Genomic DNA, 17,394 nt, shown 5'->3' on the forward strand with positions numbered 1-17,394 from the left:
TAGACCTGTGGATTAAACTCATAGCTAATAAGACATTAGTCTTATGTTGTGTGTTGTGCAGCTGATGGCTGGTTTGGAGTGAATCTAGCTGATGATTTTTCTTTTGTTGTGAAGTTGAGCCTGCCTATTAGTATGATGGTATGATAAACCATGCTGATGGTATGATTTACCCTCCTGAGATGAGGAGCTTGTGTCATGACTTAACAAGGCCTTTTTATTTTGTTACTTTCACCGTGCACTGAAAGTTTTGTTCGATAATCTCTGTTTGAGTAGATCTGCACGATTAGAACAGAAAGCGCTATACGATACGTCGTCGAGAAAATTGTTACAAGTGAGTTTCTCCACATTAAAATGGGCTCCGGAGAAAGTCACTTATCTGGGACAATTAGAAAATGAGAGTCCCTGCCTAAAAAGGATTCAGCGAGGTAATCCGAGCTAAAGTTCTTCTTTTTCTTTTTGAAATGACGTCATTTTGCTGAGAGTGGAAACGTCATGCGACGATCGATTCCACTATTAGCAAAGAAAGAAAGAATGAATGTATGAATGAATGAGTGAAAGAGAAAAAAAAACTGATTGGTAAAAGCTGACAAGGCTTGACCACTACTCAAGGTTAACCTCCACCTAGACAGGACAAAGGGGTGGATGAATCTATGTGTGTTTCCTTTTGAAGGAGCAGAAAGATGACAGCAACATTCGAGGTTGCGTGACGATTTAACCTTTTAAATGCCACTTTCTGTGTCTGTGCATCTACCAGGGGTGTTATTCACTACCTTGTGTTGCTCACAGAGGAAACTGTGAGAAAGAGTGTATACATCTGCGCAGCGCTAACATTTGCATTTTCTTTTCTACAGCATTACAATTCTTCATGTGAATTTATCATGTGATTTATACCAGGACAGCTGGTTGATGTTTTTTCCTACTACAGGATTTCTGGGTTTATGTGTGAAGAAAACTGTGTTTACAGGTTATGAGTGGTGATGCTGTTACACTGTGTTTTGGGGAAAATGTGAAGGTTACTTTGATGATGTGAATAACATTCTTTCCACAGCTATGGATGGTTAACTTTATGGTCTTTTTATAGCACCTCTGGAACCTGTCGACCTGCGCCTGACCACCGGGATGGTCAATGTGTATTGCTAATGTTTGTTTTTCTAAGAGTACATGTAGAGGATTCGGCAGAAGCGGACAAGTGACATAAGAAAAACAAATAAGTTTTTTGAGCTCCTAGTGATACGTGAGTGGAGTGACTTTGCTTAAGGGAAGTCACCGATTACATTAATGTTAACTGAGCACATGGGATGATCCATGTCTGAGGCAAATTATGGAAATAATTGTAGTTTACTGATTTGAAAAAAACTGCACATGATACTTGTCTTGCTGATGTTGAATGCTTTATTACTCTTATGATATAATTGTTTATAAGTGTGAAGTTTGATTTCACTTCCAGATCTTGTTTTCCAGGCCATGATGGTGTGTATGCAGGCTCCTGGCAGAGCCAGGTGTTAAGCAAACTTAATATGCAAAACACACTAACATCTTTTATTGCAGGGTTACGGAGCTACTCTGGAGGAGACACCCTGATGTTGCCTGGGACATGATCTAGCTAACCTTTTTTCTTTAAGACAGGAATCAAGGTTTGATGAGTTGACTCATGGGAGTATCCATGCGTCAAGAGGAGGGGTCCAGGATTAACATGAAACAATGTTTTTTATGATTGTTGCAGTGATTTGTGTGATTAACAGTTCATTTATGGGTATCAAACCTATGCAAGTGGTGCATCCATGTTCAGATGAGGCTTTGATGGCCTATAAGTGAAGTTCACTGAACTAAAGAATGTGGTTTGATGATTGTTGACATGCTCTCCAAATAGAAGTTTTTCCTCCTAGCAAGGAAATATAGGTGCAGCAGTCAGAGTATTGCTGAAAGGGATCTCCTGAGAAATCTCCAGAGGCCCAGTGAGAAACAAGAACCATTCCAGGCATATCTGACAGCCCAGGCAGTGGTTGAGGTCAAAGGTCGAGCTGTTTGGGCCCATCATGAGATCAGTTTCCGGAGCCACAGCAAGGACCACGAAGCTGCGTTGGAATGAGAACTGTGCCAAGGGGGATTTCCAAAACCAACAGAGGAGATTGTGGACAACAGACGGGCACCTGAAGGATGAGGGGAGCGTGCCAAGCTCCATCGACAGCGCAGAGGGAGTCCAAGGATGGCATCATGATTCTGTGAAGAGCACAGGAACCAGAAGCTATGGTGGTGATGGCAGCAGTTTCCTATGAACATCACCTAATGCTGTGCCACTGTACTGTGTATATGATGACACTCTGAAGACTGCTGGGATCTTAACAGCAGTAAGATAACTGGACCCAGCACCCTTTCCACAGAGGGGTTTTTCTGCAGAGCATGGACAATGGAGGAGTCATAAGTATCCCCCTCGCAGGACGAAGGCCTGAAGTGAGGTGAAGGGGGTTGGTAGAGGCCATAAAACTAGAGTGCTGAAGAGGTCTGCAGCTTTGGAGATAACTGAGACCCATGTTGACAAACAACAAAACTAACTGGTATGTTTGAATGTTTATTCGACATACATTTGGACTCCGGTCCTATGGACAGTGATGGAAACAACTGGAAGAGACATTTATGACGCCCTGCAGAACTTAAACCACTCTGCAGAGAGACATGTGATTTGCATGCCCAGAGGAGCACCACCAAGCTGAGATGTTTTTGAAAATCTTACTTTCTTATTTTAACTATTAACTTAACAATTCATTTGTTTGCTCGTAGGATGCAGTTTGCCATTGGATGAGATCAATGAGGAATGGGATAACTGCTAATACATTTGTTAAACTGTGTACTTTTACAGTAATTTAGGGTGATTGACATATGCTGAGTATAAAAATGTTTGCATTGACACTGTGAGACATGAGGTATTCATAACTGGGAACTTTTCTAGCATAAAGGTCAAAAAGGGGGGAATGTTAGGTTTTGCAATGTTGATTGTCATTTATGCTTAGAAATATTTAACCATATATGCTTAGAGGTGTTTAATTAATTGTGTAGTGATAGGATGTGTGATCTTTAGCAGGCTGCAAAGGCTTGGTGTGGATTCCAGAGTGTTCTGGAATCCACACCTACATCCTGGGAGCATGGGAGGAGGTCGTACTTTGTTTTATTGTTTTATGGTAGGATAAACGTAGCTATATCAGTTTTAGTCTGAGTGCCTTTTGTTTAGATGAACTGGTGGACTTTCCAGACCAGTAGGTTTAGGGAAGTCATTTATGGGGTCACGCTCTGACCCCACACACACACACACACACACACCCACACACACACCCACACAATCCTTTGTTCACATGTATACCTATGTAAGATGTTATATGTTAATGACCCTATGCATATTCATGTAACCACAATAAAAGGAGTGCTATGGGAAACCTGGCTGAGAGTCTGATGGAGGTCAAGTGGTGGAACGACACTTGGCTCCAGGCAGGTCTCCCTCATGCATGAGTAACATGAAGAACTTTGCCTACTTTGGGTCTTGCTTTGCTGTGTAATTATATTGTCTTCAACGTTCCAGCGAATAGGTTCAAGCTACAAACCTATCATAAACCTTGTTAGAGAAACCATAGCTGGCAAGCACAGCAGTAATGCATATCTTGTAGCTGATCACCAGGTTTGCACAGATCTTAAGAAGGATTCTGGGAAACGCTCCAAATTCCTTAGTTGTCTTGGCTGCCACTTGACAGCTTAAAGCTTCAGCTCCCTCCACAGCTTTTCTATAGGACTGAGGTCTGACTTCTAGATAGACCTTTATGTGGTTCTTCTTTAGCCACTCCTTTGTTGGCTTAGTGGTGTGTTTTAGGTTACTGTCATGCTAGAGATCCATTGCCCATTTTCAGTATTCTGGCTCAGGTAATTTGTCTGGAGATCTGTGACTCCTGGGCAGATTCATCTTTGGTAACTCAGACTTGATTGTAAGCTGGGAACAGGGAATCTCTGCCATATTAGGCAGAGCAGTCAGTCTGCCCCAACTTACATTACTGTGTAGAAATATGTATATAATGTATAGAACTAAACTTTAAGAGTAATTATTCCAAAAACAATATATGTGGCTTGCTGAAACCCCTTCTTTAAGCTCAAAGTAAAGCAGCACTCTTATGTCCTCTAAGGTCTACATGCCTCAGTGGATGTAACAACAGCACTTGATCATTTACACCTGGAACAAGGCTTATCAGTGACACTGCGATCTTTGGACCAACCCAGAGAGTCAGAAATCACACTGTGAATACGACCCATCATCTCACATATAACATCATTTTGTAGCTTTCTTACTTATTTCTTCCTCTTTCACCTCTCTCAAGCTGCTTCCACTCTTCAGATCTCTCTGATTTTTTTATACAAATCTGTTTGTTTTTTTTATCACTATTATACCCCAAATCCCTGCTGCTCCCCTCAAGCCCCCTCTTCTCTTGTTTTTCTCTACCCAGGGTAACAACAAGCACCGTAGAGTTCTGAAAATATTCTTCTTCTTTCTTCCCTCCTCTCAGTCTCTCTTTGTTTTCTTGTCTGTATTTCTGTGTACACAGAGTTCCTTTCTCATTGCATTGCTAATGTGTTCAGCATGAGTCAATTGATCCAAATATGGACTGAATCTATAAAAGTGACCAAAACAACAAAATAAATGACTAAAATATAAAACCCAGTTACAGTTTTACTTCTTTTAGGAGCATTACTTTTTCCCCCAAACTAAACTATGTTGTAACCCTTTACCAAACTGTTGAGAAGAGACATTCATTTATGTCTCACTATAAATAATTATGATACAAAAAAAAAAGAATTTAGAGTTCTGGATATGGAAATGTTAAAATAAATGACATGTCAGTGACATGCCATCTATGTAATGAAGTTCCAGTAAAAAAAAACAAACATGTGTTTTGTAGACTATGAGCTTCCATTGCTAGTCTTGCATCTTAGAATAGAACTTAACTGAACCAAATACAAATGGTCATTTTTAATAGAATTCATCCCTCATACGGTTATTATAAAGGTGAGAACGTTAGCCATAAATCCAACCCAAGCTATTTTTGTAGCATGCTGTAAACACTTTAATTTCATGGACTTAAGTGTGACATTTTAACACTGGAGTCTGTGAGGTTTGATTCACTCTTGAAACAGCCACAAGTGGTCATTGGAGGAATTAGTTTTTGGCACTTGAATAACACAGTATGCTGTACCACAAGAAAGACAAAACATCAGCGGCTCAAAATTTCCTCTATGAAATACTAAAAGGTGTTAAAGGATTAACCTGACCTGCACAGCAAAAGTTCCCAAAACAATGGAGCAGAAGATTGGGTTAGAAAATATGCCATCAAAAACATTTCTCTCTCCATGGATTTTGCGAGCATTGATCTCGTTGAAAAGCTGCATGAGGACAAAGGTGTTGAAGATAATGGTGTAGTGCTCAGAGGGCGGGGAGTGAAGCGGAGCATTACGACCACTGTCAATGTTGAACATTCGTTCGCCTGGAGAGCACAGAAAAAAAGAAGAAATAAAAGAACATTCAGACTTGGTCTTAGGGGTAAGATTATAGACAGGTTTAGGTTAGGGCTAGCATGGCCAATTAATTCAGGATGTTACCATGCTGCCAAAAAACAATTTTAAGTACATAAAGTCACAAAGAAAGGTGCAGTTGAGTGTGTTATATTATTCTAAATTTTTTTCTAAGGTTTTCTTCCATATTCCCCAACCCTACTTCTGAACTCGCTAGTCCTCTGTGCAACACAATATTTTACCTCAATGATATAACACACTGTTGGCATTAAAGAAATTGTCCTGCAAACATTGGAATCATATTTATTTGATAGATTCCAAACTGAGCATGTAAATGGGGAATTTTCTTCACACATAAAAGTTATGGAGTTCCACAGGGTTCTGTGCTGGGACTAATATTGTTTCACTTAGACAATATTATTAGAAAAAAATATAAATTTTCATTCTTTCTCCATGAAACCAGATGATACAAATCAGCTAGTAAAACTACAGGTATGTCTTAAAGCCCTAAATGCCTGAATTTACTTCTTTAAAAAAACTGAATGGCAATGGGCCTAGAAAGAAAGACCATGTATTAGCTTATGCAGTGGCTCCTTTTTAAATCCAGAATTGAATTTAAAATCCTTTTCCTCATAAATTTTTTTTTAACTAGTCATACTTTAAAGAACTCATAGTACATTATTATCCAATCAAAGCACTCAGAATGCACGCTTACTTGTAGTTCCTAGAATTTTTAAAAGTACAAAGGAAGACAGAGCCTTTAGTTTAGGCTCCTGTGGAATCCAGTTTGGATGTGGAAGAAATACACTCTCTCTAATTTTCTGATGAGAAACTTGCCTTTTTGATAAAAAGTTATTGTTAGGTGACATGATAGGTGTCCTTTGTGTCTCTCTGTTCTCTTCCCTTTCCCCTCACCCTTAACTGGCCATGGTAAATGATCGCCCCACCCTGACCCTGGTTCTTCAAGAGGTTGCTTCCCGTTAAAAGGCAGTTTTTCCTTTCCATCAAATGTTTCCTAACAGGGGATCTTCTGACTGTTGCTATTTCTTTCTAATATTGTCGTACATATTAGCCTACAATACAAAGTGTTTTTAGGTGACTACTGTCGTATATTGGGAATATAGAAATAAAATGGAATTGATTAAGGTTAGCATAAAGGGAAGGAGAATACATTATACCCTTAAGTATCCTGAGCCTGTGTATCAACCAGTACTCAATCTGAGTATATAGCCTGTATGTGTGTTTATTTTTAAGTGAATTTCTGTACCTATGAACAGCAGGGTAAAGATGATGACCAGCTGGTACACTCCATGGCCCAGGATGTTCTTCATCATGGTCAGTGAAATGAGCGGGTTGTTCCGGCCATAAGGCTTTCGTAGCAACAGGGCCTCAGTGGGGGGCTCGGTAGCAAGGGCCAGAGAAGCAAACGTGTCCATGATCAGATTCACCCACAGCATCTGCACCGCCTTCAGGGGAGAGTCCTGCAGAGAGATTTGCAACCATGGGTTGGTATCACAAATCATGCATAAAGTTCTCCTGCAGTAATTTATTTCTTCTACAGTTGGAATTACTAATTATTTTATTAATTGTCTATGTGTGTCTGCGTGGTAAAAGTAATCTAAAAGTGACTGTAAGGTTGCTGCGGACAGACTGTCTGCAGTTAAATTAGTTTTGTATTTTCCATTTGTTTTTATTTAGTTTAACATTTTTATCTTCAGTTAATTTCAGAGTAGGTTTACTAATTTAACTTTTATTTTTATATGTGTGTGTAGGTTCTCAGTCATTCTGTCATGAATCGCTGTGCGGTAGGCAGGAGTTGGACCCAAAATGCAGGCACTCAGGCACGAGGTTTAAACACAAAGAACTCAGCTTTATTTGCTGGCAGGTGTTAGGATGCCTGGGTCATTGACCCAGGATTTTTGAGTTTATTATATTATTTATAATTTCTAATCTTGGGTTTCTTTGTTAGAGTTCTCTTTTATGGTTTATGTCTCTGTGCATCCTTAGTTGCTGTCTCCCCTGTCTGCGATATCCCCGTGTCCAGTCAGTGTCTGTGTCTGCCCTGGTCCCATGTCTCTGTTCCCTCTGTTGCAGTGCCTGTGTGTGAGTCTGTGTCTTTAGTTCAGTCTGTGTTATGGTTCCTGTTTTATTTTGAAGGTCCATGTCTGATGTAAATGTATCTGGTTTTGCTTCCCCTTGTCTCGTTAGGCCTGATTTGCCCCAGCTGTGTTTCCCTCCTGTTACCCATTCCCTGATTGCTCCCTCTGTGTATTTAAGCCCTGTGTTTCACTGTGTCCGTGTCGTGATCTACCCTCATTCATGCTGTGTGTTCTGCCTGCCCGCCCGGGCTATAGGTTGAATGACTGACTGAGTAGCAGCCTGAATGGCTGGGTGTAGTGATGGTTGTGGTGGAAGAGAAGCAGCTGGTAGTGTGGATGATGGAGCTAAGGGCGACTGAGTGGCAGACCGAACTGATGACTGAAGCGATGGTAGAGGTGAAAATGGAGCTTGTGGTGGAGTTAATGATTGTGCTAGCGGGGACACAGGAGACGCAGCTAAGAGAGCTTCAGGAGGCTGAGCAGCTAAGAGAGCTTCAGGAGGCTGGGCAGCTAAGAGAGCTTCAGGCTGCTGAGCAGATTCACATTACTATCCGTAGCACAAAACAACCCCTGAATGAATAGTCCCACGGTTCGACACAGAAAAAGAGAGTTTGAGAGTGAGGAGAGAAAGTCAGGATTTTATTTTTATTTATATAGCGCCAAATCACAACAAAATGTCGCCTCAAGGCGCTTCATAGATACAGAGAAAAGCCCAACAATCATATGACCCCCTATGAGCAAGCACAGGAGAGAATGGAACCAGCTAAGAAGAGGATGTCCTCCCCTGTTATGAACATTTTGATTTTATTTCTCCCAACAAGCTATGTAAATTCCTACAGAAGATGTATTTTCATAATACTGATGGTGCAATACAATTTATGTTAAGCGGCTTTACTTTTGTACAAGGTGAAGTGTTTGCTATGTGCCAGGGAGCTGGGATATAACAACAACACCTCATCCATGCTTAGGCACTACAGAGCTTTGCATGAGAATAAGGGGAACACCGATTGTGGAGCAAGACCAGATGAGCCATCAAATGCCATGATAATATAGCATGCAGTAATGTTACTAAATGATATAACAATATTATACAGCTGTTATAAGTTACGTGTGTGATATTTATATTTGTGCTTTGTCTTTATTGTCTTTCCTCAGGAGAACAATCTCAAATAGATGAAGACCTGGTTAGCATGGTGATTGAGGACTCCCAGCCATTTAGCATTGTGGAGGACAAAGGATTTAAAAGATTTGTTAAATCATTAAATCCTAGCTATGTTCTCCCCACTAAAAAGGTCATAAAAGCAGTGAAAATTTAGTTTTTACAGAATAAAATGTGGGCAGGACTGAGGCTCAAAGCCTCAGTGTGTAGCTGTCCATACCTCAACGTTACAAAAGCACAACTACTGTCCACACCTCACAGTAAAGGATCGTTTCCAATTTAAGCATTTCCAAATAATCATTTTCCATACTGTCAGTATAAATACACACAGTATACTGCCATCACTACAATATACATGTTTTACACACTCCTTTTGTTGTTGACATTTACAGGCTGTGTGCAAAAGGCCACACTCTTCAAATTCATGCCAACTAATATTTTTACGTCCAGTAGGTGTCCTACTAGAGCAAATGAAGCTTCAAGAAGCTTTGCGCTGGGGTGAACCAATTGGATGAAAAGCTTCAGTGCTTCATGAAGCTTCATCTGCTCATCTGCCCATCACTAGTTTAAACACAAAGAACTCAGCTTTATTTGCTGGCAGGAGAAAGTCATACAAAAGCAAACTAAACTGGAAACTCACAAACTAAACTCACAGTGAGACACAAGGAGATCCACACAGCATGAGGGACGACACGACACTGACTCAGAGAAACACAGGGTTTAAATACACTGGGAAGTAACGAGGTGAATGAGCCACAGAGGGCACAGCTGGGAGAAATCAGGACTGACGAGACAAGCAAAGCAGGACGCATTCACATAAGACACGGACACAGAGTATGACACAGAGACGCGAACTTGACACGGTGGAGACAGCAACTAAGAAACACAGAGACATAAACCATAAGGCAGAGGACTCTAAGAACCAAAAGACACAGAAGGAAACTCAAACATGCAGACACAGACTTACACAGAACAGAGGGGACACAGAGAAACATGAAGGGCAAGGGATCGAAACTAGAAACCATAGAATAACTCACACAAGTACAATAATACAAAAATCACAAAGAACTAAACATGCTGGGTCAGGAGACCCAGGACCCTGACACATTCAGGTCATGGTAATCTAAGGAGCTTGGAAAAAAAAGCCAAGTCACTAAAAGAAATGTCCTTGGAATCCTAAGTTAAGTTTCAGTTGTATCCCTACAACTGAGGCAGAGGAGATGGTCAGAAAACAAGTACAGCAAGACAGCTCCTTAGAAAACAGAACCAGCTTCACCCCTGATCAGATGTGCATCTTGTTAGGCCTCTGGCTTACCACCACATATTTTAAACGCAATGCAGGTTTCTGTAGAGGAAAACCTAGATGTGCCATGGGCACATTCTTTACATGGAGGAAGGGGAAAGTAAAACTCTTGGCTCTTATAAAGGGACAGCACCTAGCCACTGGTACAGACACCAACTAGGGATGAACAGAATGACAAACAGTGCTGGGGAGTAACACAATACATGTACCGGCATTACGTATTTAAAATACAAAATATGAGTAACTGTAGTGCGTTACAGTTACCGTTTAAATAGGTGATAATTAGAATACAGTTACTTTGTTGAAATAAACGGTTTACACAGCAGTCTTTTCCTGTTTCATGTGTTAGGCTCTTAGGCTCCCTCTTTAATTTTGGATTCTTAAACACTTTGCCGGAAACCCAAAGAAAACATGCGAGAGGCTCTAGTGTAAGCATCCTGTTAATGTTGGTGGCGTCAGTTATAAATGTGTCACTTCAGTCTCTTTGATGTACTATTGCTGTGTGATTTCTTACTATTACTGAAGGCTACTCGCCACCGAGCTAACATTGTTAGTTGGCGTTAGCTAAGGTCAGTTCGCAGACTACAGACTGTTAGACTTGATGGACAGCATTAACAACCTGCTAGCTGCAAACAATCATGTGCAGTTCTGAAAGCAGACAAAAAGAAAACATATTACTGATGAAAAAGTTCTATTCTATACGAAATCACTGCAAGAAGTGCAACCTTACCTAGTGTTTCTTTACTGTTACTTATTATTCATATCGTTAACATGTTTCTTTCCACATGTTTCTTTTTCCATAGCCGACATCACCCCTGTCACTGTGGACGGGTCACTGTCACATGTTGAAATGTAACTGATGCAGTTTTAGAACGCTCAAAAACAGCTGAATTTAATTCTTTCATCTAGATTTTAATAGTACAGAATATAGCCATTTTTAAATATGTTTCCAGCTTGTTTCTAATGATATGATACAGTATGAAAGCATGTAATGTGAGATACAATGATATATGATCTGATACTCCTTTGCAAACTGACCAGAACCATTGGTGTCCTACAATAGTCCACTCTCAGTGAACTAATCTTTGAGAACTAGCCTTCTTTCTAGTTACAGCACCTCTTCCATTGTGTCTGCCTGCAATGGCAGATCTAGAAAATTGTACTTTACATTGGGTGGGGGCAAATCAGTCTAGGCAGGGTGGCACATACCTCTTAGTGAAGTATGTGGAAATCCGCCTGGTCTCCTCTGAGTTTAAGCCATGACTTGGGGACTGAAAGCAGCAGTTGCCCAGCTGACCGGAGGGAACTAGTGGTTACGTAAGGCTTCAACTAATCTGACAAATAAACGGGTGCCAAACCATTTAAGGATTTAAAAAACAATAAAAGAACTTTAAAACGGATCCTAAATTTGATTGGAAGCCAATGTAGAGAGGCCAAAACCGGAGTGATGTGGTCGAACTTTCTTCTACCAATTTAAAATCAAGCATCAACATTAACAGCAGCATTTTGAACTAATTGTAAGACCAGCCCCTATTAAAATGGAATTACAGTAATCCAGGCGTGAAGTAATAAAGGCATGAATTACAGTTTCTAAGTTACATTTGGAGAGAAAGGGCTTGACTTTCGATAGACGTCTGAGGTGGTAGAATGCTGATTTTACAACCCCATTCACGTGGTCATCAAAGGTGAGTGCAGAATCGATCTTTACTCCAAGATTTATGTTTGAACTCTTCAAATGAGAGGTCAGAACAGCAAAATCAACATCTGGAGGGTTGGAAAATTGATTTGGGCCAAGTAAAATCGCTTCCGTTTTATGATCGTTAAAATAAAAAATAAAAAATTGCCATCCATGACTTAGGCAGTTAAGGAGAGGTTGAATTGGGAAGGTATCCGCATGACTAAAAGGTAAATAAAGCTGGCAGTCATCAGCATATAAATGAAATGACACATTATGTTTTCAGAAAATCACGCCAAGAGGGAGAAGATATAGCCAAAATAAAAGATGCCCAAGAATAGATCCCTGCGGCACGTAGAGGGGCCACAGAGGATGAAGCCCCCAACATACCCCAACATAACACGAAAACTTTTGTTAGACAGGTATGATTAAAACCACAACAGTGCCAAGTCAGAAATTCCCACACAATGGTGAAGGTGGGAGATCAATAGATTGTGATCCACTGTGTCGAAGGCAGTGGTCATGTCCAATAAGACCAGCACTGTATATTTACCACGATCAGCAGCTACCAGAACATCATTGATAACTCTTACAAGGGCTGTCTCCGTGCTGTGAAAAGGCTTAAAACCGGATTGAAAAATTTCAGACAACTGGAAGTCATTCAAGTAGTCCATCAGCTGAGTATAAACAATCCTTTCCAAGATCTTACTTAGAAAAGGAGGCTTAGGAGGGGGCGCTCGTGTGCAGCTATGGAGTAGACGTGTTTTCTGTGCTCTCCGTGCCTTCTCACTTATAAAGTTGCACTTTAAGTTTATTTCTAGCTGGGTAGTTTTAAAATCTGTTTCGCGGACTGTCGGAGCCGATCTTTTGTCATCATGCTGAAGAAAGATGAGACCCAGAGGGATACGTCCAAGGCGAGCCAGTCGGCGGCAGGTAATGATGCCATATTAGCGGCTATCGCTAACCATGGAGCTGAGCTTTCCAAAATAACCTCACTCGTGGACGGGTTGAAGAAGTCAGTTGAGGGCCGTCTCGATGCAATTGATGCAATGCTAACTTCTCTCCAGAAGAAATATCATGAGTCTGAGCGCCGGTTTGAAGACCTTGATGAAGCTATGTCCGCTAACGATAGCCGATTAGCAACGCTGGAAGCATCGTGCAAAGAGCTACAGGTGGCTAACACCCTCCTCAAAGCTAAAGTCAACGATCTGGAGGGGCGCTCTCGCCGACTCAACGTGAGGATTGTGGGAGTTAAGTAAAGGGATGAGAAAGGCAGCTCTACCGACTTCGTTGCTAACCTACTTCCAGAGCTTTTGGGTCATGAGAACTTCAGCAGGCCGATAAAAATAGACCGAGCCCACCGTAGCCTGAGACCGAAGCCACAGCCCAATGAACGGCCACGTGTCATCATCGCTAAAGTCCACAACGACCGGGATGTGTTTGACATACTATGACTCAGCAGGCAAAGGTCTCCTTTGCTGTACCGCGGAGACAGAGTTTCCATTTTTCCTGATTACACTGCGGAGGTCTCGGCGCAGCGGCAGGCCTTTGGTGGTGTGAGGAAGCGGCTGACCGACGCCGGTGCTAAGTGCTCTCTTCGCTTTCCTGCAAAGCTCCAAGTCGAATATAATAACACATCGAAGACTTTTATGTCGCCGGAGGAAGCTGCACGGTTTGCTGACTCCATTGGCTCTGCAAATGACTAATAATTCACAAGTGACTTACTAATTTCACGACATGTTTACATATTTGCGCATTTTCTGCAGTAATGTTCTCTACCCAGCTATGTTGAATGTTTTGATCCAACATCTTTGTCCTCAGTTGATCAATGCGCAATATAAAGGTTTTTTGGTGCGCATACTGTGATTTACATACCTAGAGTACATTTCTTTCCCGCACTGAAACGGTGTACAGTGCTTATTTTGCCTATTGGGTTTTGCTTCTACAGTATTTGTGTTACGTTCTGATATTGGGAATATGCATATGTTTCTGTATGCTCTATCTCATTTCTGCATATTTGCAGTTTTGTTGCACCGGTTAAAAAGTTTTATATCCATCTAAATATTTGAGTTGGATCTTTCGTACTTTGTGCACAATTTTGTTTTTTATGTTTGTTAAATAGATTATATGTGGGGCGCACGGGGCTCCACGGTAGTTTTTGAGTATTAGCGTTCAGTCAGGCTGGCCCTGGTTCCCGGCTGCCTCCCTGTTGGATATTGGGGGTGTTCCGCTTTCTTTTTTCTGCGGTTTGTGGGGTGGGTGGGGGGGTGTCTACATGTTTCTAAATATGTGTCGTTTTTGTTTTTTTGATGTAAGTGCCAGCTCTTTATTTGTCAAATGTCAAAGCCTTCATTTTGTCCTTCCACATCGTCGTACATCATCCACTCACTTAAGCTGGGGATGAGCCACATCACTTTTACAACCTGGAATTGTCGGGGTATGGGCAAAGCTCTTAAACGTGGTAAAGTATTTTCGCATTTAAAATCTCTGTCATCTGATATAATTTTTTTACAGGAGACCCATATCCAACCTTCAGAGCAGAGGCGATTAAGATCGGTATGGGTGTCACAGGTGTACCAGTCCGCCTTTTCTTCCAGGGCAAGAGGGGTTGCCATTCTTGTTCGCAGAACTATTCCTTTTATATTCAAAACTCAGATATGTGATCCAGGTGGGAGGTTCATACTTGTTACAGGTACGGTCAACTCCACCCCTGTAGTCCTCTTGAACATCTATGCCCCTAATTTTGACAACCCTGACTTCTTAAGTAAAATATTCAATCTTGTCTCACAATACAATGACCATAATATCATTATCGGTGGTGATTTTAATTGTTATTTCGATCCATTGTTGGATAGATCCTCTGCGTCCCTAGCCCCAACCTTGAGAGCTGTTTCTGTACTCAATACTCTTACTAAATCTTTGGACTTGGTTGACATTTGGAGGCACCAGCATCCGTTAGAAAAGCAATACTCTTTCTTCTCCCCTGTCCATGGCAGTTTCAGTAGAATTGACTATTTTCTTATTGATTCCAGGCTTATTTCGAAAGTGGTTAGTTCCACTTATCACAGTATTTTAGTTTCGGATCACGCACCTCTCTCAACGGTAATTGACTTTAACCTATATACCCCCCAATACAATTGGAAATTTAACCCCTCTTTATATCTAAATGACTCTTTTACGGTTTACCTATCTACTAAAATCGCAGAATTTTTACAATTCAATGATAATGGTGCAGTTTCAGACTCGGTTTTGTGGGAGTCCTTTAAAGTCGTTATTAGAGGTCATATTATTGCTTATCAAGCTTCTCAGAAAAGGGACAAACTCAGGCTGCGTACTAATATTGAGGCAGAGCTGGCTGTGTTGGAGGAGAAGTATCGCGACACCGGGGCTGCTGACACACTTGGTACCATTCTCAAATTGAAATATGACTACAACCACATGTTGGGGGAGCAGGTCATGAATTGTATTCGTAGATTAAAACAGAAGCATTTTGAGCTTGGTGAAAAGGCTGACAAGGTGCTTTCCAGACAGCTGAAGGGCATTCAAGCTGATAGGGCGATACACAGAATTCTCTCTTCAACTGGCCAGTTGCTGTCTGATCACAAGCAGATAAATGACAGATTTCGCAGTTTTTATTGTCAGTTATATACATCTAGTACCACGGCCACAGTTACTGAAATCACTAATTTTCTTAATGCTTTAGACATCCCGACTCTTCCTGAGGCTGCACAGGGCTTACTCGATGCAGACTTTACGCTGGAGGAAATTAGAAATGCAATCTGCTCCTTTCCTAACGGAAAGGCTTGTGGTCCGGACGGTTTTGGGATAGAGCTTTATAAGACACATATTGACGTTATCGCTCCTCTGCTACTTCGGATGGTAAATTGCGCAGTGTTAAACGGCTCATTCCCTCATTCTTTCTACGATGCCCATATATGTCTCCTCCTGAAAAAAGACAGAAGCGAAACTAATGTTTCATCCTATCGTCCCCTAAGTCTTCTCAACTCAGACCAAAAAATAATTGCTAAAGTCCTAACCAACCGGTTAAATAAGCATATAGGCTCTTTAATTCATCCTGACCAATCGGGTTTTATCCCCAATAGATTCTCTTTTTCTAATACTAGATGTCTCTTAAATGCAATGTACTCAACGAAACTGCCCAATTCTGCGGTGATTTCACTTGATGCCCAGCAGACTTTTGACCAGGTGGAATGGAGTTATTTGTTTGCTACTCTTGAAAAATTTGGCTTTGGGTCGAATTTTCTGAATATGATTAAGTTGCTTTACGCTTGCCCTCGTTCCTCGGTCCTTACCAACCATGAGAGGTCGCTCCCGTTCCTCTTACACCGTGGGACAAGGCAGGGTTGTTGCCTCTCTCCAATGCTTTTTGCTTTAGCTCTTGAGCCGTTGGCCATTGCCATCAGAGCCAATCCCCATATCTCTGGCATAAATTGTGGCACGTCAGAGTACACCATCGGTCTGTATGCGGATGATATCATATTGGCTCTTTCAGACTTAAAGATCTCCCTTCCTCCACTTCTTGAGCTGATTGACAGCTTTGGCCACCTATCAGGGTTCACCATAAATTGGAAGAAGTCTGTTCTTATGCCGCTGTCGTCTGGTCTGGGCCCTGATTTCCTGTCTAGTTTGCCCTTTAAGGTCTCCCAGGATTATTTTTCATACCTGGGTATTAACATCCCTAGGAACTCAAAACTCCTCTTCAGGCTTAATTATTTGGTTCTAACTGATGAGCTCAAGTGTATGATAGATAAATGGAAACATCTCCCACTTTCAATGATTGGCCGTATCAATATAATCAAAATGGTTGTGCTCCCTAAATTCACGTACCTATTCCAGAACGTTCCTATTTTTCTCAGGTCTTCCTTTTTCAAAGCGTTGGATGCCATTATCATGCCTTTTGTTTGGGCCTACAAGCCCCCCCGCATCTCGAAGTCTCACTTGCAAAAGCCCTCGGACGAGGGTGGTCTGGGCCTTCCAGTTTTCAGACATTATTACTGGGCCTGTAATGCCAGAGCCTGGGTCTTCTGGAATCTGCCTATAGTTGGTGGGGCTGTGGGATGCGGGTCCAGCCCTAAATGGCTCGAATTGGAGCTTAGCACTGCTATCGAGCACACTGGAGCATCCTTGCCAGCTATCTTATTCTCAAAATCGGTTATTAAAAGTACACGTGATGACTTTATTCTTTGCAACTCCATAAAAATATTGAATCAAATTAAGAGAATCTTGAACCTCCCGGTAGTGTCAACTTTTGCCCCGATCTGCCACAATCCTAGCTTTACGCCTAGTACGATGGATGCTGCTTTCAAACGATGGCCTGTCAAAGGATTGATTGCTATAAAGGATCTTTATATTGACAATCATTTTGCCTCTTTTGCTCAGCTTCAGACAAAGTACAATCTCCCTACAAGTCATTTTTTTCAGTATTTACAAATTAGGAATTATGTCAAGCAAGCATTCTCAAATTTAGATACCATCCCCATACAGCATGTCTTTTACAATATAATGAACGAACCTCCCACCTCAAAACACTTAATTTCTCGGTTTGTTAACCTTTTTTCTTCGGCACCCCCCTCTTGCCATATTAAAGAGGCTT

The 17,394-nt window shown here is 41.4% G+C and overlaps 1 protein-coding gene across 6 annotated transcripts in view; it reads right to left on the minus strand.

Annotated features, from left to right (window-relative positions):
• atp2b3b (ATPase plasma membrane Ca2+ transporting 3b) overlaps positions 1–17,394 on the minus strand; it is a 100,044-nt gene that overhangs the window by 26,378 nt on the left and 56,272 nt on the right. For all 6 annotated transcript variants that reach the window (XM_085144650.1, XM_085144653.1, XM_085144651.1 and 3 more), the window contains 2 exons: positions 6,812–7,025; positions 5,305–5,516 (listed from right to left, as the gene is read on the minus strand). In XM_085144650.1, the coding sequence (XP_085000776.1) occupies positions 5,305–5,516; positions 6,812–7,025 (426 nt within the window). The remainder of the gene's footprint in view (positions 1–5,304; positions 5,517–6,811; positions 7,026–17,394) is intronic.

This window comes from Neolamprologus multifasciatus, chromosome 20 (genome assembly GCF_963576455.1).
Source record: "Neolamprologus multifasciatus chromosome 20, fNeoMul1.2, whole genome shotgun sequence".
NCBI lineage: Eukaryota > Metazoa > Chordata > Actinopteri > Cichliformes > Cichlidae > Neolamprologus > Neolamprologus multifasciatus.